General features: G+C 43.9%; 1 protein-coding gene across 1 annotated transcript in view; it reads right to left on the bottom strand.

Annotated features, from left to right (window-relative positions):
- Positions 1–25,709, bottom strand: part of MSN (moesin) — a 47,569-nt gene that overhangs the window by 3,202 nt on the left and 18,658 nt on the right. The window contains exons 2-12 of the mRNA XM_080366256.1: positions 16,701–16,784; positions 7,482–7,577; positions 6,699–6,973; positions 6,160–6,243; positions 5,657–5,803; positions 5,086–5,182; positions 3,704–3,867; positions 3,123–3,253; positions 2,293–2,453; positions 1,661–1,753; positions 1,020–1,253 (exon numbers count right to left, since the gene is read on the bottom strand). Coding sequence (XP_080222382.1) covers positions 1,020–1,253; positions 1,661–1,753; positions 2,293–2,453; positions 3,123–3,253; positions 3,704–3,867; positions 5,086–5,182; positions 5,657–5,803; positions 6,160–6,243; positions 6,699–6,973; positions 7,482–7,577; positions 16,701–16,784 — 1,566 coding nt within the window. The remainder of the gene's footprint in view (positions 1–1,019; positions 1,254–1,660; positions 1,754–2,292; positions 2,454–3,122; positions 3,254–3,703; positions 3,868–5,085; positions 5,183–5,656; positions 5,804–6,159; positions 6,244–6,698; positions 6,974–7,481; positions 7,578–16,700; positions 16,785–25,709) is intronic.

Here is a 25,709-nt window from a genome sequence, read left to right as displayed (position 1 = left end):
ACAGATAGCAATGGGTTAGCATGTGCCAAAGACTCAAAGCTGGACGAGGTTCCTTGCTGATCCTCCTAAAGATTCAGTATCTATGGAGACAAGAAACAGATAAGCCCAAATGCTTATAATTCTGGGCAACCTCCTTGAGTAAGTGGGACTAGATGATCTTAAGAGGTCCCTTCCACACTAAGCAATTCTGTGATTCTGTGGAAATTCTTAGTATTTTTCCCTAATGTTTGATGACAGAAAACATCAGGCAGTCTGTCACCCTGTTTATCTATGCACACTAAGACAGACTCTCTCCAGTATACTTCAGAAGAAGAGTCAGGTGCAGGAATCCCTAAAGACAACAGGAGCATCTTTCTAATTTGAGTAATTACTAGTGTTTTACCACAAAAAAAAAACTTGCTGCAGAAGGTAAAGCGCACCTCTGTCTCTCTGCCTGTGCATAACCACCACAGCAGAACGCAGAACAAGCAAAGCTTGATGCAAGTCAAGCAGCTAGCAGGCAGAGTAACAAAATGCTTGGAAAGAGTCAACGTCAGAACACTGGAGTTCTTTATCAGAAGGTGGTACAGCACCGCTGCCTCCATGCCAAGCCCTAGCGGGCTGCTCTCAGGGTTTTGTAATGCAACCCGGTCAGACACAGCAGCTACCGACAGCTGCTTGACAGGAACTGGACCAGGTTCTCAGATTCACAGCAGCCAGGGCTATGAACAGCTGTTAGACAGCTGGCAAGACTCACACGAGCACGCTATGTCTGACATCTGACAGATGCTGCCTTTTGGCACTGCTTGAAAATACTTCACTACTTCCAGTGAAATGGAAGTCAGGTGCCAAGAGACAAGATCTGCCTCTGCTCAATGGTTAAGCAGCTACCTGACAAGATCATGATCACCCCTTCCCCCAGCTGTTTTGTTGTTTTTAGTTTGGTTTTTTAAACACTAGTAATACCTCCTAGCTGCAATTAAGTGAGAAGACTAGAAGTAGCATGCAGGCACACACTCTCTCTGATGCCAACTTCTTACCTTCAAGTGTTTCTGGACCCGTTCGTTCTTCTCTGCTTCAGTGGTGCGCTGCTCCTCACTGCGGTCCTTGATGGTGGCCTCCGATCGTAGCTCAGCACTGGCTTCCGCTGCATTCTCATCCTGCTCATCGTCATGCTCATTCTCAGAGTGCATGGGCTCAGTGACATGAGGGGTGCTCATGGCAGTCTTCAACTCCTCTTTGGTCTTTTCTAAGTCCTCCTGCACCATCTGTGCCTGCAGCAGGGCATGCCACAATAAGTCAGTCAATATAATCCTGAATGTGTGAGACTTCTCACAGAAGTACTACTCTGTGCTTATTGCAGAAAACCTTGTACCTGAAGTGGTACATTCCAAAGCTACTCCCACCACAATTATCCGGAAAACTTTCTGCAAACAGTTCAGAGATTTGAAGGATGGTTATAATTCATGGAAAATCGGCCATAGGCCTAATTAGTCAAAATATTTCTACATAGAGTTAGAATAAGGCACTCGCTCCACTAAGAAAAGCAAAGCTGGGTATTTACAACGCCCTCAAGCTTGCAGACACTCAGCTTAGTGTGGCATGTACTGCAGTAGTTTAGGTCACAACACAGAATGAAAAGTAATTCCACATAAAGATCTCTGCTCAGATTCTGCTTTACCTTCTGCTGCCACTCCTGGGCCTCACTCTCTTTCTTCTGCCTGGCAAGCTCCAGCTGCGTGATCCTAGCTGTGAGTTCTGCCATCTCAGCAGCCTGCAAAAGAAAGGCTTTTAATGGGAACAAACCCAAAGTATCTATTAAATGAAGCATTTAGTCTACATCCTGAATAAAACCAGTATCTCTAACATCTTTTTGTTAAGGAGAGTGCCTTCCTGTAAACTTCAGTCCCACTGACATCTATGATGCAAGCAAAAAGAAAGCCAAAGAAGTTTTGGGTTTTGGTTTTTTTGGGTTTTGGTTGGTTGGTTTCTAAGGGTTTTTAGGGGTTTTCCCTTCTCTAAACAGAGCTACAGAACTCAATTCTGTGAATCCAAATGAGGGAAAATGATCAGTGACATCTACACTATGTTCTCAGCATCACATAAAAAAAAAAAAAAAAAAAAAAAAAAAGGCAAAACACACAACAGTCCAGAGCCACTGTACAAATACACTTGTATTTAGGTGTAAGTTCATCTGGTTTAGGCTAAAAAAAAGAACCAAACTATGCTTCCTCATCATATTCATAGCTTCAAGAACTTAAGTGCCTACCCTGTTACTCTTTTCCCTATCTGATTTTCAACTCATCCACTTACCAGCTGTTCCTGCGTCTTTTGCTGATCATGGGATGCCTTCAATAGGGCCTCCTTTGCCTCTTCTGCTTCTCTACGTTCTTTAGCCAGTTTCTCTGCTTCCTCCTGAGCTCGTTTTCGCTCCTGTTCCAGCTCCATAGCTCTGCGGGTCTGCTCTTCCAGTTCTGAACGAACAGGGGAGTGCATTTGAAAAGAGATTAAGAATGGCAGTAGAAGAGGAATGTGCCCTTACACCTATGCTCTGGATCAGTTTTCCTTCAGAGGGACAAGTAAAGCAAAGACGCAAGCAGATGTCCCCTTTCCTCTCTTTCACATTGTAACTGAGCTGGAAGACTGAAAGCCAGGCCTATTCCAAGCCAACAGATTATTTATTTGCCTGATCAATTTGTGGGGAAGTACCCATCCCAAAATAACATCCTTAAAGGCAAAGAAGGATACAGCATTTTGCTTGGGCAACGCCACACTGTAACGCTGGCCAAGCAATTAGATAGCATTCACCTCAGAGTAGTGGCTGGTGTAACCCCTGCTACACTTTTGACTCCTTCCTCTACAGATGTGCTGGGATAAAGCTTCTAGCCAGCATGTGAACAACTGCAAGGTACTCTTGCTCCCAGAGAGGCATCTTGGCTGTCACCCATCTCTTTAATGCAAGTGGTCTTCCACCAGCTGCATGTGGAAGGCTTACATTCAGCTTCAGAAGATTAAACCAGGGCCTTAACACCATTTAGCACACCACACTGGAGAGCCAAACAGCTCAGAGATGCTCATAACTTTACTGCTTGAACCCTTCTCGCTCAATGCATCTAAGGAAATAATGGAACATGTTGTATTACCTTGCTGAGCTTTCTTGGTTTGCTCCTCAATTTGTTTGAGTCTCTCCATTAGCTCCTCCTTTTCACGTTCAATCTTCTCCTTCTCCTTTTCTGCCAGCTCCCTCTTCTTCTTCTCATTCTCCAGCAGGGCTCTGATGAGGGAGAAATCATAATGCAATTTCAAATTAACAGCTACTTGGATTGGAGTGCTTCCCAGTAAAGCCATGAGCACACAAGACATTCACTGCAGCACTCAGGTGATGAATTTCACTTGAGACAAGCCCCTTTACAGAAGTGCAGAAAGAAAAAACTCTGCTGGCATTCATCTCAATGGCAAGTTCATAATAGCAACATTGTAAGAGAAATCTCCTTATATCAAGATCCATATTAGTCCCATCAAATAGACAAATCTTTAAGAAAGTAATGGCGCATCACATTTATGGTAAGTGCAGTTTCCATCATCCCATTAGATCTACCGAAGCAGAAAGCAATCTGGTCTATTTTTGCATTAAGGAGATTAAGGTGCTGCCAGCAATTTATCTAGAACACAGCGCTATTGTGCGGTGAACGACCAAATCCAGGTTACTCAGAACCCTACCAACCTCTCCATCTGTTTCTGATGCTTCTCTTCCCGAGCCTGTGCTTTCATCTGCTGCACCTCAATGGTATCTGGTTTACGTCTGCGCATGTAGAGCTCATGGTTCCCCATGCAGAGTGCCAAGATTCGTTTGTTAATCCGTAACCGAGGGGCATAGAATACAAAGTCCTTGGGGCAAGAAAAAGGCAGAATTACACCTGTTCTTTCAGCATAAGAATCCCCTTCTGTATGAAATATGCTCTAAGACCCTAAGCTTTCTAGAATTGCTAGTCAACTTTTCTTAATGGTGTTTAGTTCACTGGTGGTAGTAGTTAAGACACCGATCTTTCAGGAGTGAATTTCAACCTGAAAGATACACACAGGGCAGAAGTGCCCAACTTGTTACAGTGTGCTGGGTTTCACTGTAAAGCATCCCTAGCATACAGAGTACACAGCGACTCGGCTTCACTGTTTTGTTACAAACACCATCAGGGGCTGGTTTACTTGGCACACCAAGACTATGACTTTTCCCATCTCTCCTCCCACTTTGTTACTTAATGCAGTAGCCTGGCCAACCACATCAAGCATAACATTTTATGCCGGAAAGGGTGTTAAACATTATGTCCAGTAGATAAGTAACTTTGATCTGTCAAAAAGGACCAACAGCAGCAGGGGAATTCTTCCAAGCAGCAATGTAACAAGAATGACCAGAAGGTATCAGCTGACACAGGAAATTAATAAGCCTTGAAGATGAAACCAGTTACATAAATTATAAGTTTGCAAGAAAAAAACCCAACCCTCCCAGCATACCCTACAAAATAAGCTGAAGCTTCAGCTTCAAGGAAGGTGAAAAACTACAAAAAGCCTGCAAAGGAAGCACTCACAGCTAACACAGGTTCCTCAGTTCTCTAATTGTATTATCAGAGAATCTGAACAGTCTTAGGAGAATCAGAAACCCTAAGCCAGGGGTCCTCAAACTTTTTAACCAGGGGGCCGGCGCATGGATGAAGTGGCAGACAGTCATCTGTGGCTGCTTGGTTCCCCCCCCCCCCCCCCCAACCCCCAGTGGGGGGTGTTCTGTAAATACCGGGGGCCGGACTGAGGATCCTGGGGGGCCATATCTGGCCTGCAGGCCGTAGTTTGAGGACCCCTGCCCTAAGCAAACAGCTTCTCCCTGCCACTGACTTTGAACAGTTTAAAGTTATACTGAATAAATTTCTACCCTCCTAGCCAGAAACAAAACCCAGCTGTCACCTTACTGCCATTAGACCCATTCTGTGCATACTGCCCTGAACAGATCACATAGCACAGCACTCCTTCAGTCAGCATTAACTTTATTAATTAAAAGATAGTGTGCAAAAAACCCCAAAAACATTCAGCTAAGAAGCCAAAAGTTTAATTTCTTACTGGTGCTTTCTTGTCAATAGGTTTGATAACAAACTTCTTGTCATTGAATGAGATATTTCTGATCTCGCTCCAAGGGAATCCAATTTTTGGTGTTAGCCTGCAGAAATTGAAAGCAAAAGGAAATAAAAGAGCCCCAAGTAATTCCAAATTCTTGACTTACAATATAAAGTTCAAAATTCTACCAAATCTGCCCTTGTACTTCAGTACTCTTGTATTACCTGGAATCAGCAAACAAAAATCAGTCATGGAAATTAACTATGAACATAAGTAGTTTTTCAATCCTTTTTTTTTTTTTTTTTTTTTAAATGAAGAACAGAACTGGAGAATGCACCTGTGGCAGGGAGACTAGGGACACAACTATCTTGAAAAGATTTGCCAGTTTCTTGTATTTTTTTGGGTCCAAAGCAACACATTTTATGGATCATTCTGATAGTGTCAAAAACACAGCCAAGAATGATATAAAATTTGCAGAGTTTAGTTAAAAACTTGAGAACTCTATAAAAGATTAATTTTGCATGCCTTTATACTGGAAAGGAGCTGAAGGCAATGACAAGGAGAGGCGGTTTATTACCTGTCATTCTGCTCATAAATGTTGAGTCCAAGAGCATCTACGCCTAGCCAGAGTTCAGAGCCCTTCTTGTTCTTAATGCTGAAGTAGTTCACCCCATACATTTCCAGATCCTGTGCAATTTTCAGGTACTCCAAAACAGCATCTTCTCTGCAGCATGCAAAAAGAAAGCAGATATTCCTTTTTGAGTCTATAAGCCATTGCAGCAAGAAGTTGCTGTCTTCCTACACGGGCAGGGCAGCAACAAGTTGGTAAAGGTTCCAGGCATCACCCAAGTGGACAATATCAAACCCTTCCGACTCAGTTTTGTTTTATACTAAGAACACCCATCTGAAGTGGATTACCAAGGGCTGAGGCATGTGAGCGTAGCTACTCTGAGCAAAATAACCTGAAGAATGCTTAACTCATCACAAAGCAAGCCACAGATTTTTGCATGCGTTCATACATTACACACTCACATATATCACACTTCTTCAAATACAGCAGTTTCACATTGCATCAGTTACCTAATCATTCCTCGATGTTCCTCATGCCACACCTGGATCCTCTCCTCCCATTGGTCCTTGTTAAGCTTGTGCTGCTCCAGAACTCTAAGAGGAGTACACGGGATGTTTGAGATCAGCCACTGCAGTTAACATCACTCTCAAATAATGCTTCATTAAATACTCCACTGGCATCCCACAGAAATATTCCAGGAAATACAGTTTTATTTTAAGACTTGCCAGACACACACCAATCAGTATTCAGACTTCTGAAAAATGACAAGGTGCATTCAGCTGTGCTTCTCCTTGTAGCATTACATTTCTTGTTTTGGAGCTTCTCTCACTACTTCTGATTAGTTTCTTCAGTAGCAACAAGATGCTTAAGATTAACACTTTTAATCAAGTGAATACTAACCGCAACCCTCAGAGAAATACGAGGTTATATTTTATTCTGAAAATTCCAAACAAGACACCCCACCTCCCCTAAAAAAAAAAACAAAACAACAACCAAGTCCCAAACCCTTTAAGGCAAAGAAGGTCTAAGACCACCCTGGTTCACTTACCTCTGTGGGAGCAGTTTGTCACTAGCAAGGTAGCCAGACTTGTGCACCTCTTTGCTGAAGTCTCCATATTTTGACTGGACAGCATAAGAAGCCAGGAGGACAGCTGTTTCAGGAGGGCAATAAATGTCATCGTTCAGAATTGCCTCCTTCACTTGGAGGAAGAAAAGGCGCTGTGTGATGTCCTGAATCAGCTCTTCTGCCACATCCTCTGGGTAGAACTTGGCACGGAATTTGAAAAGCAGGGGGCTTTCTTTGCGTACATCCTGTGCTGTTACCTGGAACAGAGTTAGCAGATTTTATAGTCAATGTACCAAGTGAAGACAAGCATACATTAGAAAAAAAAATTTCTCATTTGCAATGCAGAAATGAGCGGACAGAAAAACAAGGACTTTCAATTCCTTACTGCTAAATACCTCATCACCTCTCTCCACAGGACTTATGACAAGCCACTAGTTATGATCAGCACTAGGTAAGTTACTTTCCACGTTTCTTTGCAACCAAGATGCTCACATGAGCACCACATTAGCATGTTACCAGGAAGGATAACAGATCTGCCTGGAAAACAAACAGAACTAGATATAAGAGGACCAGGTCATGATTCTTTGCACCTTGGGGAGGGGGTCTGTGTACTGAAGGAAGGCTACACCAACTTGCTAATTTTGCAGAACATCAGGTGTGCAGAAAGGCAAGAACAGATCCCTGAAAGAAGTAAGGAGGTTGAATTTGCCCTTGCTCTCCAAGAGGAGGGAACCCAGGACAAGTGAAAGCATGGAGCAAACATACCTTTTTGTTCAATTTCAGCCATGTTGAGAAGCCCTTGGTGTCCTGATACTGAAGTCCAAAAAACCAGACCTCTCTTAGACCAATAGTCTTGACGACCTGAAAGAAAGATGATTAGCAAAAGCCCCAGCCAGATGGGCTGATCTCACTAGCGGCTAGGAACGTGTTATGGGGGTAAGTTCAGATGAACACAAAGACGACCAGCACTCCAGCCTCCTGCCTCCCCAGTGCACAAATAAAGATGATAGGGCATCCGAGAGGTGTTAAATGGGAGTTCTAGTGTATTCTTCCTTCCCCCTCTTCTATTTAAGGGTTGCTGCTATTTATAAACAACAGCTGGGACACCATTTTCTTCAGCTACTTATAAGCCAACACATATAGCCAAAACACAATGCAACAGCTCAGACAGGTGTAATAGCTGCCAGCAATCAACATCACAGCTCCATTTTGAGGTACACCCCTCACTTATCATGCAAATGTACTACTCCTGGGAAAGCCATGAATCACCCTGCCAGGTTGTGTCCTACTAGGTTGTGCTATTTTAAGACTTGTATTCTACCGTAGTGATACCTGTGGATAGCCTTTCACACAGCTCTTTAATGAGCAGCACCATTAAGGGGTGCTGCAGTGGGTAAGTCAATATGCTATTCCTTGTGCCAGGACAAAGCCACCACAGATATTACCTACACCGCTACTAAACTCTCTCTGTAGTCATGTCCCTAGCACACCATGGGTGCTATGTAAGTAAGAGTTAAGGCAGCTTTACAGACATACTGTGTAACAAGAGACAAGAGCCTCGGGGGGGGGGGGGGGGGCGGGGCGGGGCGGGAAGACTACAGCAGTACAATGCCACTGTTGGTAAGAAGGAGAGGGAAGTTTCTCAATAACGCCTGTTCATTAGCAGGTGGCCGTGCCACAGGGTGCTGCAAGTCTAGAAGCTAAGCTCCCCCACACCTCTCCTGAACCCCCGGGAGCTGTTCTCACACCAGCAAACAAGGCACCTACATGTCATCTCCATTACTAGACAAGGGAGGATAAGAGTGAAGACATTTGTCTTTAGGTCAACACTGTACTTAAAGCGTGACACTAAGCTGCTTTTACACCCCAGCCACCCCTGGGGCTGGCTCACAGCTTCCCTCCTTCAGAGGGACTCAACAACTGGAGCGCGGGGGACAAGCCTTGCCCTGGGAGAGCCAGCTGCCTGAACACCCTGGCCCCCTGCCAGGTAAGCTGACATAATTTTGTACTGCCTTGTCCCACGTTTTACAATTTCTCCCTAAACACTTCCTTTGAATTTACTTCCTTGTTAAATCCTAAGGATGCACTCTGCTCCCTTCTGATGTGGTCTCTAGCTTTGGCAAGATGCAACACTAAGGACACAAGTTCCCACAAACACATTACTAGTGAGATTCTTTAGCACTCAGATCAGACATTTCTTCTGGCCTTACAACACCAGTGTCAGGGTCCTAGTTCCTTTCAGGCCCAGAAAGCAAAGGCAGCTTTCAGCAGAGGCATGCTATTAGCAGAACACACAGAGACAAAACCTACGCAAGGTCATACAGCCTACAAACACTATTCCACTAGAGTCCATGAAATTATTCAGCCTGTCCCTGTTTGAGTACGAGCTGGAGAGCTGGCCTAAAGCCCCTGCAAACACAGTGGAACCTGAGGCAGATAAACCCTTGCTTGTGCACATCACATAGCAGGATGCACACAGCTAAGGAGAATTTCAGAGAAGAATCAAGAGTTTGCTGTATGCTTTGAAAGCGTGTGGTACAAGGAGGGGAAGAAAGGCTGTCCCAAAGCCTAAGGAAAGCTCTGTTCTGAGCAGCATTAACATCTGAATGGGATGTAAGCTCCCCCTCCGTCGCATGTAGCTGCTTGCCTCACTTCCATTTGTCAGCAGCTTACGCCTGGGAATTCAACAAGCTGGACTGCCTGCAAGGAACTGAAAGGAATCAACCGAGGCCCTGCACAAAAGGACTTTTATTCCACAACAGAAGTCTGCACTGCAATAGCAGTGACAACAACAAACTGGACAGAGGAGCGGGGGAGCCAGTACAGCACATCATCACACCCCCACGCTGCTACTGTATCAGGGAGGGGGGCACACGACACAGCCCTCCTCCCTACCTCAGCTCTAGCAGGTTATTTAGTTCCATTTAGCAAGGGAAAAAGCATGAAGAAACAGCTTTCTACAGCTGCAAGGAGTCTGGCTGGCAGCTAGCAGCTCGATTATGTTTGGGCGTGTACAGCATTCAGAGCCCTGAAGAACTGCGAGATGTTCCAAAAAGCAGACAGTAACTGGCAGCAGCTGAGGATGGAGAAGGGCTGACACACAGCACAGGACAATAGAGAGCACTGTTTCACACAGACCACTGCACTTCAATACCTAAACTTTACACTCTTAGCTGGAGAGTGACATCTTATCTTCATGCCAGGGAGAACATTCCGTCAGTCCCTGGGTCTTGTTTAGCCTCCAGTACAAGGCTTAGCCTACAACTGGCAACAGATTACAGGCAGCCCTAATATCCAGCTGCCCCACAGTACCTTGACCAGCCATGACAAAGCTCGCCATCAAGGGCCACTAGCCTAATATTCCACTTCGTGAGCAATACTGCTGCAGGGGAAAAGGGGCATTTCTGGTGACTCTCACTGCACCTTCTTCAGACAGTCTAAGCACACAGTAGGTTTGTTTTTTTTTTTTTTTCCACTTAAGTTCAAAGAAACACAACACCTTCCAAGTAACCTTTTCTCTCACTTCTCCTTACTCCACATTTTCCAGGTCTGCATAACTCCTCTTGTCCTTCCCCTCAGCTCTCACCCATCTCTCTCTGAACTATGTTCTTGCCATTGAATGCTGTCCCACAGCTGAAGGGGCCATAAGCAGCCTCTTAAATGTAGATTTTAGCATCAAGACGATGACTGAAGGTTGCCCTCATTCTCAGCCCAGGAAATAACACTACCACAAATGGCAAACAAGCATGGATCTGGCCCAAAAGCACTATCTACACGTGGGCAAGGCCAAAGCATGCCAGCAGAGAAGGCTACATTCCACTTGGACCGAGTTCCTGGGCCAAAGGCCAAAGCAACCCAGGCTATACCACAGCACAAATCTGTCTTGAATCTCACCTGCTGTGGTAGCTAAAGATGAAGCAGGCCTCTCTCCCTTTGTGACCAGCATGTCAAGTACTTCTGAGAGAAACCTGCTAGCAAGCTTCATTGCTGGAGGAGCTCTGAACTGGTGCCACACCTGCAGTTCCGTAAGCCATAGTCAAAACCTACTTAAAACATTGCCTTCCAAGTACCCTAATGTAACACCCAAGATGGGCTCCATCTACAGCCATATTCAACTGTTCCCCTTCCATGTGGCGGACAGATATATTTCTAACTTTCCCTTTCCAAGGTCTAAAATGCCAGAGTGCTAAATGACAGGATGTTCTTTTGAGTTTTTAAGCTTATTACAGTTTGCCACTGAACCCCTTAGTAACAAACAGTCCATTTTGGGTTGGCTACTGCTTTTATAAAAAAGCCAGTAAGTTTCCACATGTTCTTGTGAAATTTGAGACATTTCCATACCACACAACCACAAGCTTTCATTACACAAATGAGTTCAGGGGTTTGCTGGAAGAACCAGTCACTGTCCTGAGACTTGCTGCTTTCCCCCATTAAAATGACACTGAGTTTTCAGTTCAGTGCTTTCATCTACTGGATCTAGTGCTCCAGACCAGTTTCCTATGCATTTAAACACTACTAGAGAGGGCTTTACTGAGGTCCTAAAGGCTTCTCTACAGTCTCGCCCCTCACAAAGCTTAACATACAGGCCATGAGAGACCATCCGCTTTTACTCCAAACACAGCTCAACTCAGCTGCAGTTACTCAAGAGTCAAGAGCAATTTTCACCCGCCTGCACTGTAAGCTTTAGCATAAACTGGTACTCTACAGAATCATTAAAATCACTGCATCAGATAAGCAAGCTAGGGCAGGGCACATGAACTCAGAATCTTAGGAATCCTAGTGCTTAATGAAATCTGTAAGATCCTTAGGAATTCGTAAGGAAAAAAAATAACCCCACACTCTACTACATATTAGTCTCGATGCTGAACATAAAATACAGCATCAGTGACTAGGTTTAGAGTGAGCAGAGGGATGCTTATTGTTACAATTTTAACCTATAGCCAAGTGGGCTTTTCTATCACCAGCTCAGTTTTGACTCCAAAAGCTCACAAAACTGAGGAAAAGCCTCCTAGGAAGGTTAACCACATGCTTTCAAAGTCCAAAGTGACAGATGGTACAGTTTTTCTAACCTCACATTTCTCTTTAACCTGTGACTTGGCTTCACAGCTTTTAACTGGACAGAGACTGGGAGCTCCTGGTTACCCTAAAGGCTTATTCTGGAGTGGCATGCTGAAGCCACCATCTCCTGGACTTTGCAATGTGCAAAAGTTAGCATCAGAAGAACTGAAGTTTGCATGATCAGCTATAGGCTCTGAAAGCACTAAGCACATCACTGAGAAGCAAATCTGTTCTAAAGTTGGAGAAGGAGAGTTCATTTTGGGTTGAGGAAGGAAGTGCTGACTGAACAGTTTAGTAACCACAACTCATTGTTAAAGGGATCCTGCTGTAAGGCCTATCAAATGGGTGGAGATCGCCACCCATCAGCTGCATTCACCACCCAACAGACCTAGCATAGCAGACAGCTAAGAGTCCTCCACCAGAGGCTAGCAAAAATAAGAGGCTCTGAAGGGAAACGAAACAACAAGGCACCAGGCAGGATCCAGGGTCAGAAGTGATCAGAAAGAAAGCATTTGAGAAGCTGCTGCATACAGCATGTGCATGGAAGAAGGGAGTACGTTTTCATACCACAGAAGTCAAAGCAGTTGAGGATTTTGTGCCTAGTCTGTAAGCAAGCTGCCTGAGGAGCATGGAAGACGCAGCATCCACTAAAACAGGGCATTTCTGTGCAAGCCTGCTAGCCAGCTATGGGGCACTTTGGCAAGCAAGTTAGTTACCCCTCTCCCTGTCCAAGGAATAGGCTAGACCTCTCACACCCCAACAGGCCAAAATCTTACTGATTCAAGTTAGAATCAATTTACCCCCCCAAAAAAAAAGTTTGAGAGGAAAAAAGATTGGACGGACACAAACTTCAAAGCTGTCACCAGCAATAAGTAGCTAAGCATTTTTACCAGAGAAACAGTTAATCTTTCAAGTGTAGGAGACCTATAAAGCAAAGAAATGCTGCAGTTTACACACTAGTCTCCCACCCACCTGCACCTCAGTCTGATACAGACATGGGTCAAAAAAAGAAAACAAGCAGCTACAGTGTCTGTGCCCTGCATCCCCAAGAAAGCAGCATTTCTAGGTACCTGTGAAATAATCAGGCCTGCAGGATAAGCAGCAACCCTGACAGGCACAGTCCATCCTCAAGCTCTGTTCCCACTCCTCAGCTGCTAGTGATAAATTAAAAGAAGAGTTACTGGTTTTCCTAGTGAGTCGGTAAGTGCTGGAGTTCAGCAGATGATGCTAAGAGGTACATAAGCAAAGCTGCAGCAGACAGACAGTACAATCCTCCTATCTCAATTAATCCAGCTTTTGCCCATGCACACAAGCTTAAGCTATTTAACTTAAAGCTGTACTGTTACAAGCCTAGGGGACAGGGTGTTACCAGAAGCTCTGTAATATAAAATCATTACGTTACTGCACCATATATCAACTCAGTGATATTTCTACAGCCAGCTACTTGGTAAATTCCAAAGTGAATTTTTATAGTGATAGAACAATGCAGATGCCTCACAGCTTTGGAAGTTGTCAAGCAGGAGAGGAGACAGGAACACTTCTATCTCAAGCTTACTTACCTGCTGTGGAACTCAGACTCAAATTGATCCTCCTCATGAAGCTACTACCTAGACACAAGCTTTCCTAAAGTCTTCTGAATCCTATTCAGAGTAGGTGTCAGAATTATGTGTGGCATAATGAATGTATTTAGCTACCTTTATACACAACAGGTGAAAAGAGATATTGCCTAAATGTTACTGACCAAAGCCAGTGGCATGCACCAAGGTAGCTGTGCAGCTAGAAACCTTGGCAATGCTTAGCAGCTTCCTTTTTGCTTAACTCCAAACTGACAGCTCAAAATGAAAGGGTACTCTAGGGCAAAAACATGCAGGATCTCTTAAAATTTTTCTGTGAAAGAGTCAAAAAGTCAGGTTTCACACCAGAAGGTCCATGTGCTGCAACAGCAAAACCTTAACTTTGCTTTGTAGAGGAAGTATCCCTTCCCTCAAAAAAGCATTGATGAAAGCAGCTCCTGTTTCAGAACCAGCACCATGCAGAAACCACTAGATTAGTAATTCCAGCAGCACAACATAGTTTAAGGAAGCTAGCAAACGAACAGCCACAACTTTGTTCTTACACACAGCATCATCTAACCCAAGACCACCTCAGGACAGAAAGTGACATGGAGTGAACAGATAGATTATCAAACAGCAGTCACTGCTTACTCCCCATTAGCAGTATCGGTAGGGAGAACAGCTCTGGACTATCCCTTTACAGAAACTAATCCACACAAACAGCTCAGCCATTTGAATCATACTGGATGTATGCCAACTGACGATGTATTTGAAGCCCCATCCCCGTACTAAAGGGAACAAGTTTAGTATTTACTGTCAGCTCACTAGAGGCTCTCATGTTTTGATTTGGTATTCAGTTAGTTCTTAATGCAAAGATCAATAATCTGTTTGAGCATGTCCACATACAAGAAGTACTTGCTTTCCTTTATGTGCAAGTCTGACTAAGGTCTTTTTTTGCAACAGAAAAGAGCCTTGAATTTTCTATTTAAAAAAAAAAAAAAAAAAAAAGGACAGTCTGCTGTGTATCTGCATTCAGAGACCAAGATGTGGCAGAAGCCAAATAGCTACCTCCTTTGCAATTAGTTTCCTTAATTGCAAAGGGCCAATGATTAGATTGCAGGGCAGCAACAGCAGCTGGGATCAGACTCCTCAACCACTCACATATGAGTAGCCTTCAAAACTCCTTATTCATGCTAGAGGTGGAAGACTTTTGAAATCCCCACATCTACTGCCAATTCCCTACCCTACTGCTCACAACGTTCAAACCCTGGCAGAGGGTTACTCTTTCTACCATACTGTGATAGGTCTTTTACTCACCATTTAGTCAAAGCCTGGACATCCGTCACTAACAAGGCTCTAGACTATTCATTTCGGTATCAGCCTTATCAGGAACCAACATCAATACCTCCACAAGGAAATCTTGTGTGTTAGGCAGTAGAAAAGTTTAATTCTTATTCCAGTGAGCATGATATATAGACAGTATAAAAAGATTGTGTCCACCAGACCTCTTATAAGTAGCAAACGTTTAACAGCTAGCTTCAGACACTTTTTCCTCCCCCACTATTTCCTCTTCCAGCTCTACCTACAATCCAATTTAGCTGAAGTACACACTCTCTTACTTACATTAGCAACTTAAAGCTCTGCAACAGCATTTGTTTCCTCCCTTCCCAAAGAGTTTACTATGGAAAAAACAGAACTTTTGTTCAGACAGATGCTGTGTGAAATACACTGCCACGAGGAGAACATGCAGCTGTTCAAGAACAGGACACAAAGGAGTGAAATCAATTATTAAGACATGAAGAGTTCCCATAGTAGAAACACAATCAGATGCTTCTCAGAGACAAGCTGCTGAAGCCCCAGTCTGCCACCACAATGTCAGTTTGAAGCAAAAGGTGCAGATGCTCTAGAGCTGACTGAAAAAGCAATGTGCAGATTAGAAACACTACTGACTTCAGTAGTATCACTTCTTAGCACTTGGGTGATTTGCTCGGATAATGTCAGAAACCAGGTATTGAAAAATAATCATGGATAGCATCCACATGAAGAACACCCCCTCCAGAAAAAACACAACCCACGATTCACTTCTTGATGAACTTGAGGGCATGTCACCTCAGCTTCACTGGCATATGCTCCCATGAGCTAACTCTGGTGGAGTTCCACATTGCACAGATGGATTCTGGACAGAATCCAGCTCTCATTTCTATCAATCAAAGCCTGGCAGGGACCACAAAGGGCTAAAATACATAGGAGCTACTACGTAGTAACACAGAGACAACTGAAACTACACTACAGCTCAGAACTTTCCTGAAAACCTTTCTGTTTTTCCCATTATGAAAGGATGCTCTTTCAGTAAAGCCTAAGATCTCACTCCCTCCATTTCACAGGGCTGGGTTGCAAAGAGCAATATAACATCTAGTGTTGAATCATCCAGCCAAATGTAAGAGAAAGTAGTAGTCTGTGGTTAAACATCTAAGAAAAAATTTAAATTCGGTTTAGTGGCCCCAAATGAGATAGCTGACTTCCACGGGTGAGTCAGCCCTTAAGTTTCTCTCTTAATTAAGATAGGTACTATGTACAACTAGCCCCAGAACGCTTTGCTATCTTGCTGGCAGTTCCTTCATCTTGTCATTAATCCAAGACTCATTTTAAGCTGTGAATTTACTGTTCAGATTTTCCTTCAAGGAGCAAATCCATGGCCTTCAGGACTACAGCAGAGAAACATAGCGGAGCCTGTCAAAGTTTCAGCTGCTGTAACTGACAATGTCTGTCTGCAACTGCTCCAGCCTTGGGCTGCACATACATCCCTGCTTCTGTCTGGGCCAAAGCAGGAGGAAATTTGCCTAGCCAGTGGATGCTGAAGAGGAAGGCTAAAACACCCAGACGAAAACAGCCCTTTCCAGTACATAGCTTCTCTTAAGATTTCCACCAGGGCCTGAAGCAATTGTAGAACATCACTTCACCTGCACTTAAGGGCTGTGGCAGCATCTGAAGCCCAGCTAAGCCTCTCCTGTTTTAGAGACCAAGTACTCTTTGAAATAAATTACATTATGCTCACAAGTAAGCCAACCAGAGATAGCTTACTAGCTCCTTCATAAGACTTATCTTATGAATTATGACTGGAGACATCCAATTATTATTATTATGAGCTATAACGACAACTCAGTTCATTGGAGGTAAGAATAGCTATGAAAGCATTCTTGGAGATTAAAAAAAATGTAGTAGTTTTGAAAAAATGTATAATTTCTTATTATACCGAGTTGTCTTGAAGTTATTATACACACTTGTCACTTAACCTCTGAAACTGTTTTCTTTCGCCTCAATAGAATCACAACATCTTTATCAACTTTAGATCTTCTGCACCTCTATCACTTACCTGATCAAACAGTTGCTTCCCTGTAGTGTTGGGCTGGATGGCAAACTCCAGCTCAGCATCCATGGTGGTAACACGCACGCTGATCTGAAAGACAGAAAACACATCGTTACAACACATGCTCTATGTGACACTGACCAATAATGAAAACCAACATCTGCCTACAGCCAGGGACCAGCCGCCAAGCCTCCAGGAATTTAACTGTCAGCAGTTACAAAGTCATCTGCCTTGCCAGCACAGTGTTCCCAGTTCCCCCTGTATGATACAACATTCCTGTTTCACAGCGTAAGAGTATATCCACTCTGTTTCTACTAATATTCCCATCTATGTATGGACACAAGAGCCATTTACAGCTTATAAAGCTTAATTTCTAGTATAGAACACTCTGGTGTCTTTCACAAGAGCACAGATGTTTCAAACCACACACCCAGACATCCAATCCTTCCATTTGAAGGATCAATGTCAAGAAAGTCCCTGGAAGTATTAACAACTCTGCATGCTACAGAAGACTGGTCAATACTAACAATACTGTGCCACTCTCCATGGGTATCTGCAGAAAATATAGCTCACAATCCCCGATAAGCTCTCAGGGCTTTGGGTACGAAGCAGACAGGACACAAGGATGATCTCGCGTGCTAAGGCCAAAAGTATGCATGCTGAACTAATATATGCACTAGCATGTGCAGGTGCTTCACAAACCCATAGAAGTATCTCTATATAGTTGCCTACTGCTTTCCTATTCTTTCAGGAAGGTAAAAGATCTTTAAACATTGCAGAAATAGGTTCAGGTGTAATTTAATACCACAGTCAAGATTTCATGAGTGTTAGCCTTAGACATGAGAAGTAAGATCATGAATGGTCTTTCAAAGGAGCATTATATAATGCACTCTGTCTTGACAGGAAAGCCTCAGCATCACGTTTTCACATGTGAAATGAAAGCAGCAAGGGATTGCAGCAAGGGAGTTCCCAATTTCATCCCACAGAAGCAGGACACCTGTACATCTTTCAGCAATAGCTCTCATGAAGCTAGTTAAACAGCAGAGGCACTTCACCTCAAAGATTAGTGTAAAACAGCCTATTCCATGCACAACTCCTGATCATCCACGGGAAAACATCATATAGATTCTTCGGGGTAGACAGGAATACTCCTGCATGAACACAGATGATGTAACTTCTGACCAGGCAAAGCAAGGCCTGCAAGTACACCAAGCTGTCTGAGAATTCATTTTTATTTGCATACCTATCAACTGAAAAAGGTAGGTATATCTCACGATTTATGAGCACAAGCTGCAGATATTTTAGATCAAACTGTTATAATGCTTTTCCATCACAGCAAAGATTCAAAGCTTGAAGTTGTACAGACCTAGCATACTGACCTTGCCTTCACAGTTCTCCTTCCTGTCAACAGCCATTTACCCCGCATCAAGCCTCTCAGAACACCATACCAGCCTTCCAGAGGTGGAGGAAATTACGCTGAGAACAGTTTTAGCAAGAATAACTCGAAACTCGCATTTAGACTATAAGCCAACCAAAAAAGCTAGATAGAGTAAGCAGAGAAATACTCAAGGAACCACCCAATACTGATACGATCACAGCCACTTCTGATCCCTGTATGCCTACTGACTACATGGACAGATTTCACACCTTGTTTACTAAGAAAGCAGCAGCAGACTGCTGTAGAGCTACAGCCAGGATTTTTTTTCCCCCATAGGTCTTAAATAGCAGAATGCTTCTTGCCAAGTCAAGTGCCAAAAGAGACCACTACCTACAAATACATTTTCAAGTTTCCCAGCAAGCCTACTTGAGCCTAGGCACACCACTGTTTTGTACTTTATATCCCCTTGTGATGAACCTAAAGGTTTCCTTGTTTCAAGTTCAGCTAAAAATTCAAGCATATCTGTAACAGCTTAAAGGTAGGTTTAGCACAGCAAAGCTGAAATCAAGAAGAGCTGCAGTTCTAACTGCTGCATGCATAAGCAATGCTATTTAGACATCATTGAAGCAAAGGTTATCATGAACAAGCAGACCAGGAATAAGTTGGTTTTGAAACCCTCTGACATCATGAATTCATAATGAGGAAAAAAACATCCCAAGGAAGCAGCAAGGAAAGAGCAGATGACCTAAACTCATAAGCAATCACCCTTTGTTTAAAATTAGCTACTTTCAATGACATGAAGTACTCTAAAGTTATCTTGCTATGCCTTCCCAAAATTATTTTCCTCAGATCCTAGGTTGTTGACAATTGGCTAATTTCACAGTGCTTTGGTGAACCAGGAATCCAGTTGCTTGCTACAAGGACTGAACACTCCCCAAAACAGCCTTGCTACTTAATACTTGGAAGCAGTCTCTTCTACCAGAAAGAGCGCTGGCTTCTAAGCCTGACTTGCTCAGCACACCTACCAGTGAGAGCAAAGATGTCTGTAAGCCACATTTAAGTATAAGAGGGGTTACATTAAACGAGCATTAAGCAACAGGTTGCTTTTTCCTTGTTTTAAAGTATTTCCTGTTCACCTAAAACACTAATGTACCAGCTATCACGAAAGAAAAATAGTGGGTTTGCTTCTACTGTTTAAGGATAAAACACTGTAGCTACTCTTATCAGGTATCATCAGCATGAGCAATTGAATGCTGAACTATCTGAGCACAGAGGAAGCACCAGAAAACAGAACTGAAACAGTTGTGGCAGCTCTTTGAACCTGTGACCAAATAGCTTTTAAGCTATTCAGAGCAAAATCGACCTTAAAATTTGAAACAAAGCTGCTTCAGTAATTATCCTCATAATTCATGCAGAATACTTATCTGTAAGACTCACATCTTTGTTAACACACTAAAATAAGTTCCCACGCTGGAACCAGCAAAATTCTTTCACTGTCACTCAAATGCACTCAAGCTATGCGGCCAGTTATCATCCTTCCATCAGCACATTCAACAGGAAGACACACACCTTTTCCCCTTTGCAGAAGCTCCCTGCGCTCAAGATGAGCAGCAGCCTCAAATGGTGTCTACACTTGCAACTACAGTCTGTTCTATTTTAAAAGACAGCAAGAGCTGAGACACTGCAGGAAACAGGCCTATGCTTTGGCCAGCCACACCCCGGCAATGCCAGCTTCCCCCATCCCATCGGAGCAGTAATACAGTCAACAGCACACTGCTGTTAATGGGCGGGGGGCCGAGCACGTCCCAGGCTGCACCGATGACATTTTAACTGCTAGTTTTGCAGTAATTTAATACTTGGTGGATAAGTTAGTTTGCTGTAAAACTGAGCTTTGTTAAGCCTCACTGGTGTGCAAGCAATGTACAATGGATTTTTTTCCTATATGCTACCAAGCCAGGTGGTGAGGCTTTTTTCCTGAGCCAGTTGTTGTGAACTGGAAAAACAAAGTGAGGTTTCTACCATTTCAGGTGGTGGGAAGCATGGCTCTCCATTCCCAGTTAGCAGATAAGAGACCTAACAACAAATACTGCAGAGCAGATGCAGCTTTAACAAGTGCTTTGTTTCATTTCAAGAGCCTGCGTACTGGCACAGAAATACAAATCTGTTCTAGCACATAAAAAGGCTAAAAAAGCAAGCACCAAGGGAACTTCATTCTGAAAGATACCCAGGGGCCACCTCACTAACAGCAACAGTCCCACCCATCTTCGTGTGCTCTGCCTGCAGTTCAGCCAAGCTACAAAGAGACCTACAGACCACCATCATGTCCGACAAGCAAGTACCAGGCACTGCATGTTCACTTTCATCCTGCTCATTTGAAGTCTCACTTTTACTAAAACCACTTTACACAAGGGTTACACAACTGAAAGAAAGCCAACACGATCCAGTTTCAGCATGATTCAGACTCTTGTTTGCCTTGTCCCTTGAGAATTACCCTGCCAAAGCACAAGTGTTTAGCATTAACACTTATTCTAAGAAAATACTCAAGATTCACTTGCATTAAGCTTTAGTATGGCATATTTCTAAACCATCTAATGAGATTTTTCCAGGTTTGAGGGCTGGCATAACCATCAGCATGCTTACCATTTGGGTTGCAAACAGAATAAAATGTTCCTCAATAAGATAAGCAACTTCATCTGCTAGGCATATGCAAATCTAGCTCTCTCAGCCCAGGCAGGCAAGGTGCACACTGCTGAAATGTAAGGAGTAGGAGTAAATACAGCGAGGAGACGTTGCCCACTAATGATCAGATCACAAGGTTCACAATGGCAGCATTCACAGCAGGTATACACCCCTTTTCCAAAATGTTAGTAAACTTTTGTCTTAAAATTTCAACACTCAGGAGATGTTGTTAGAAGACTTACTGGATTTCATCATCAACAAATTTACCCCAAAACCCCTATCTTAACACAGTAAATTACACTCAAATTCTATTTAAAGCAACTCATTGAGTTTTTTCATCACAGCATTTACAATGCACTCACTGCTGCACCCAAGTGTCTGCAACTCTCTGCATCCTGCTCAGATGTTAAACCAGAGGTTTTATCCTAGTATGTGGCCTCAAAATAGCCTTCTTTTGGTTTTCCATCATCATTTAATATAGTATTTTACATACAAAGAGCTAGCAACATTATATGAAAAGCTTCCTGAGGTGGCCATCCTGCACATTACGAGAAAACTCGAGTATCATATTTCAACAGGCAAATTTACACTCACCAAGCTAAAAAACACTCAAGAAAAAAAGCCCACATTTAACTGATTCATTTCATAACAGCTACAGGAAAGAGCTAGAAACCTAGCAACTCTTCCTCTTCTCTATTTGAGGAATTACCATTGTTCTACCAGTCTAAGCACAGCTAAAGATTGCCACTACCAAAGCATACTAAAGAGCTTCCTGCTGCCAAGGACAGCACAGTGGCCAGGGCAGGACTCCTGTCACAGGCAGAACTCCTTGCATGGAAGAGACACTGTTCCAGCTGCAGAGCTGCTGCGGCCAAAGAAAGCTCCTTTTGACAGCTAAGAGCTTTCACAAGCTACAGGACACCACCCCCCTCCTCCCATGGTGTTTAGCAGGCTACAGGAAACACACTTAATAGACAGTGGTACCAGGCACCTATTTGCACCATCTTTTCAGGTGTTTTAACATTGCCCATATACCTTCAAGTCTCACTTTCTGCCCAACTGAGATTCCCAGCAAGTTTTACTAGCAGCAGTGGCTATCAGTTACCTTCCAGGTCTCCGAGCGAGTCCTACTAACAACCTGCTTTAACTACTTCCCAAGACGAAAATCTGTAGCTGCATATGGCACAACAAACAGCAAAGACTGATACCGCCACACCAAGGAATGGATGTATTATTTGTACTAATGCCCCAGCGCACCGAGTGGTGCAAGAGGTAGAACAGACAGTTCTGTTTGTCGTAAGCTGAGACAGGAACAGGGTACTAGGAAATTCATGTCAGAATAATAGGTAGAGTCAGCATAACAGAGCATCAACCTCTGCAAAACCCTGACCCTGAGCTAAAGCTTCTTTCCTCCCTGGATTTCCTGAATGAAAGGAAGCTGTTTATACCCTGATGGTCTGAGGGCTTCAAGCTTCAGATACTCATGTTTCCCAGCTTCAAGCCATAAAGTAGACTATTTTCTGGGAGAAAATGGCATAGGGAAGAGTTATACTTGACTGTTACGGAACGTAAGTAATCCAGTCAAAAAGAAGTTCCAGGCCATCATTTATAGACCCCTCTATGCTATAGGGCACCAGCTCACCCAGCAGCAGTTACTGCAGGTAAAGATACTAGACCAACAGCATGCATCAGTTTCAACAGCTCTGACCAGAGAAGCACATCAAATCCAGCTGGAGCTGCACAACTCTGAACTCAACATCACATAAGGCACTAATAATCTAAAAGCCTTCCCAGTTTTGGCTTTCAGCAAAACTAGCAACAGTATAGTTGTTACAGTGAGAATTGCTCTCCTGTCCCTTAAAACATGGAAGTGTTTTCTGTGGGACAAATGATCCCCAGGGCTGCGCTTCCCACCACGCCAGCAGCCAACACAGGCCTGCTACAAGGACAGGAATCACATGCCAACCCACAGAGCGAGACAGGGCATCGTGCTCTGCTTGGCCTCAGAAGAGTGTCAGAGGTAATGCCCCTCACCTGCAGCACCAGCAATACTCACAGACATCTGGCTTCTTCCCGAGTGCCAAGCGCTCTGCTGTAACAGCCCTGGGTCCTCTGTGTCAGGGTGAGGATGGAATCGGGTCATGTGAAAGTGCTTGCAATTTCTAAAGGGATTACACTTAATTAAACCAAGCCCCCTTCCAGCACAGTCTTAGAGGGCCTTTTCATACCCCTAAGCTCATCAGGGAATGGAACAGCAGCAGGCACAGCCCAGGTACCAGCCCCAGCACTGCTGCACTGCAGCCCTGGAGACAGCCTTAACCCTCCCAAGGGCTCCCAGGAGCATGCCAGCCCTCTCCACCACCCTCCTCGCTGCTCAGCTGGGGACACAACTCATTTCAGGGGAGCCACAGGAGGGGCAATACAGCTAAGGAGGCATCCCATTCCACCCCATGATGATGATTTGGATAAAGTCACCATAATATAGTGGATGAAGATGCCTGCCCTCCTTTGATCCACTCTGTACCAGTGAGCCCCAAGTACAACTTGTGCTATAGCCGTACACATTGTAACATCACCCTTACAGTCACTGACGGTGTCTTGGCTTTGTTTTGGTACCTAACTACAGCCTGTAGCAGGAATTCACCTTTTAAAGAATCCCTAATGATTTTAGTGCAAAGCCTGAAGACAAAGAGCTGATGATACATCTTTTAGTCATCTTATAATAAGATTAAAAATGGACACAAGCAAAGGTCATTAGCTGAAAACATTTTACCAGATAAAGAAGACACCCCCATGATTGTTGTAAAAAGAGGGGGGGAAAAAAAAAACCACCCAAAAATACACTTTCCCCACCCATCCCCTGTTCTTTCTGAACATTTGGCAGCACAGCATCTAAGCTCATTTTGCAGAAGTAGTTGTCAGTTATTCAGTTGGGGCTACTTTTAATGTCATTTCCGACAAAATCAGATAGATACGGACTTGACTGTACCTTTCAGCCATACGCTAGTCATAACATACAGCAGGTACAGACAGCTGGGGTTTGTTTGAGACATTACACAGGATGGTCAGCTATAGATCATGGAACAAATATCTGAAGGTACCAAGATGCCTAAGGATGTTGCAGCTTACTGCATTTCTTGTGTTGTTACAATATGCACCCAACCACCATTTAAAACCAGCTCAATATTATCAGCTTCAGACGACTTTACATGAACAAGACACATGGCTGTCATTAAAGCAAAAAAAATGCCAACTGTAGCAGTCAGACTCTGCCAGAAATGACAGGTTTACATGAAGCTTCCGTCAAATTTCATCCATTGTTATGCTGAATTCCACAGCTCAGTGTCATCTACTGAGGGAAATTCCAGTTTATCTATAATAAAACTAAATTAAAAGCCACCTACAGAGGAAGGGCGGGCTTCTCTGTGGGCTGCCAATGACAATAGAAACAAGAGACTGGATAGTGCAATCTCAATTAATGGGCTCAACCACTTTTTGAGTTCAGCTTGGCAGAGACATCAAGAACGGTAGTCTGGAAGCACAGAAAGAAGCCCCAGTAACAATTTTTTTTCTGGCCTGTTCCCTTACCCCCACCACCCCTGCAGAAGGATGGAGGAGATCGTACACCCAGCATGCTATGAAACACACATCACTGGGCTCTAGACCAAAACATGAAGAACTGGCAGCATCCTCCAGATTCCACTGGGAAGTGCACATTGCTGCTGACTGATCTAGAGATAGATCACCAATGTGATCCTAGTCTTCAAGCAGAGTCCACAGCCACTGGATTAACGTGTAGAGCCCTGTGGCCACACATGCAATATACTACTCTATCCCAAGCATACCACCTATATTAATAGGTTCATTTAAAAAAAACACAAAACACCAACAAACTGCCTTCATTTAAAAATCAAATGACCGATAGGCCTGAGCATCCTCAAAAAAAACTCATACTTGGGTCAGTATTTGAATTCAAAATGGTTAAAAGAGCAAATCACATGAATTGCAGCATGATCATCATATACAAGCAAGCTGGCCAAATGATAAACTAAAGAAAAGCTGGGAGACGGCACCACTAGCCGACATCCCAGGCAGACAGACAGTTCTGCCGGCTCTGGTGCCCTCCGACACCGCAGAGGTGCTGAGCTGTGCCCAGCTCCCAGGCTGTTAATGCACGAGCGCCCAGCCCGGCCAGCAAAGCACCAGTCAGGCTAAGTCTAACTAGATTTGCACTCACATGGTCTTCTTCCTTCCCTGTGAAGCAACACAGGAGCAAGCCAGTTAAGATGCAGAAACTGCTGTGGAGCCACACCTTAATAAAGTCACATTACAGCTGTCCCCCAGCAACCTCCACCACTTGCTCCCTGCATAGTCCGCCTTGCCTTGCTGGGGACTGAGAGCAAGCCACAGCTTTCACAAAGCTTTGCAAACCAAGCCGTTGAGGACAGCAAGAAGAAAAAGCTGCCAGAGGAAGCAAGCCACAGCAACAGCAGGCAAGACTGAGAAAGTTCACAGCTTTGAAGAGGCTGCTTGCAGAAAGTGAGCTGAGAAAGGGTGGAGGAAGGAGAGCCTGGGCTGCAGGAAGCCAGACATGCCCTGTGACATACATGCACATCTGACACGTGTCTCGCTTCGACAGAGGCACCGAGGGGGTGCTGCCAATGCAGAAAGCACTCTGCCTGTAACTTCCAGCAAAATTCACCTTTATAGCATTGATGTATTCACACAGGGCAAGGGGGAAGCTGGTTACAGCACACTGGCCATTAAAAAGCTACGCTGCAGGTCAGCCGCTCTAAAAACTTCCACGGTAGTCACCAAGTGCTAGAAGTACCTCAGTCCCATGCAGAGCTTGGAAAAGCAGAGAATTTCTGCTTTATCTAACAAAAGAGTTCAAAGTAAGTTGATTCTGTGTCCATTCCCAACAGCATTTTCTATACAAGTTTTCTGACAGGGTTTCT

This window comes from Falco punctatus (assembly GCF_963210335.1).
Source record: "Falco punctatus genome assembly, chromosome: 15".
NCBI lineage: Eukaryota > Metazoa > Chordata > Aves > Falconiformes > Falconidae > Falco > Falco punctatus.
The sequence above is the reverse complement of the archived record's forward strand: the minus strand, read 5'-3'. Positions and strand labels throughout refer to the sequence as shown.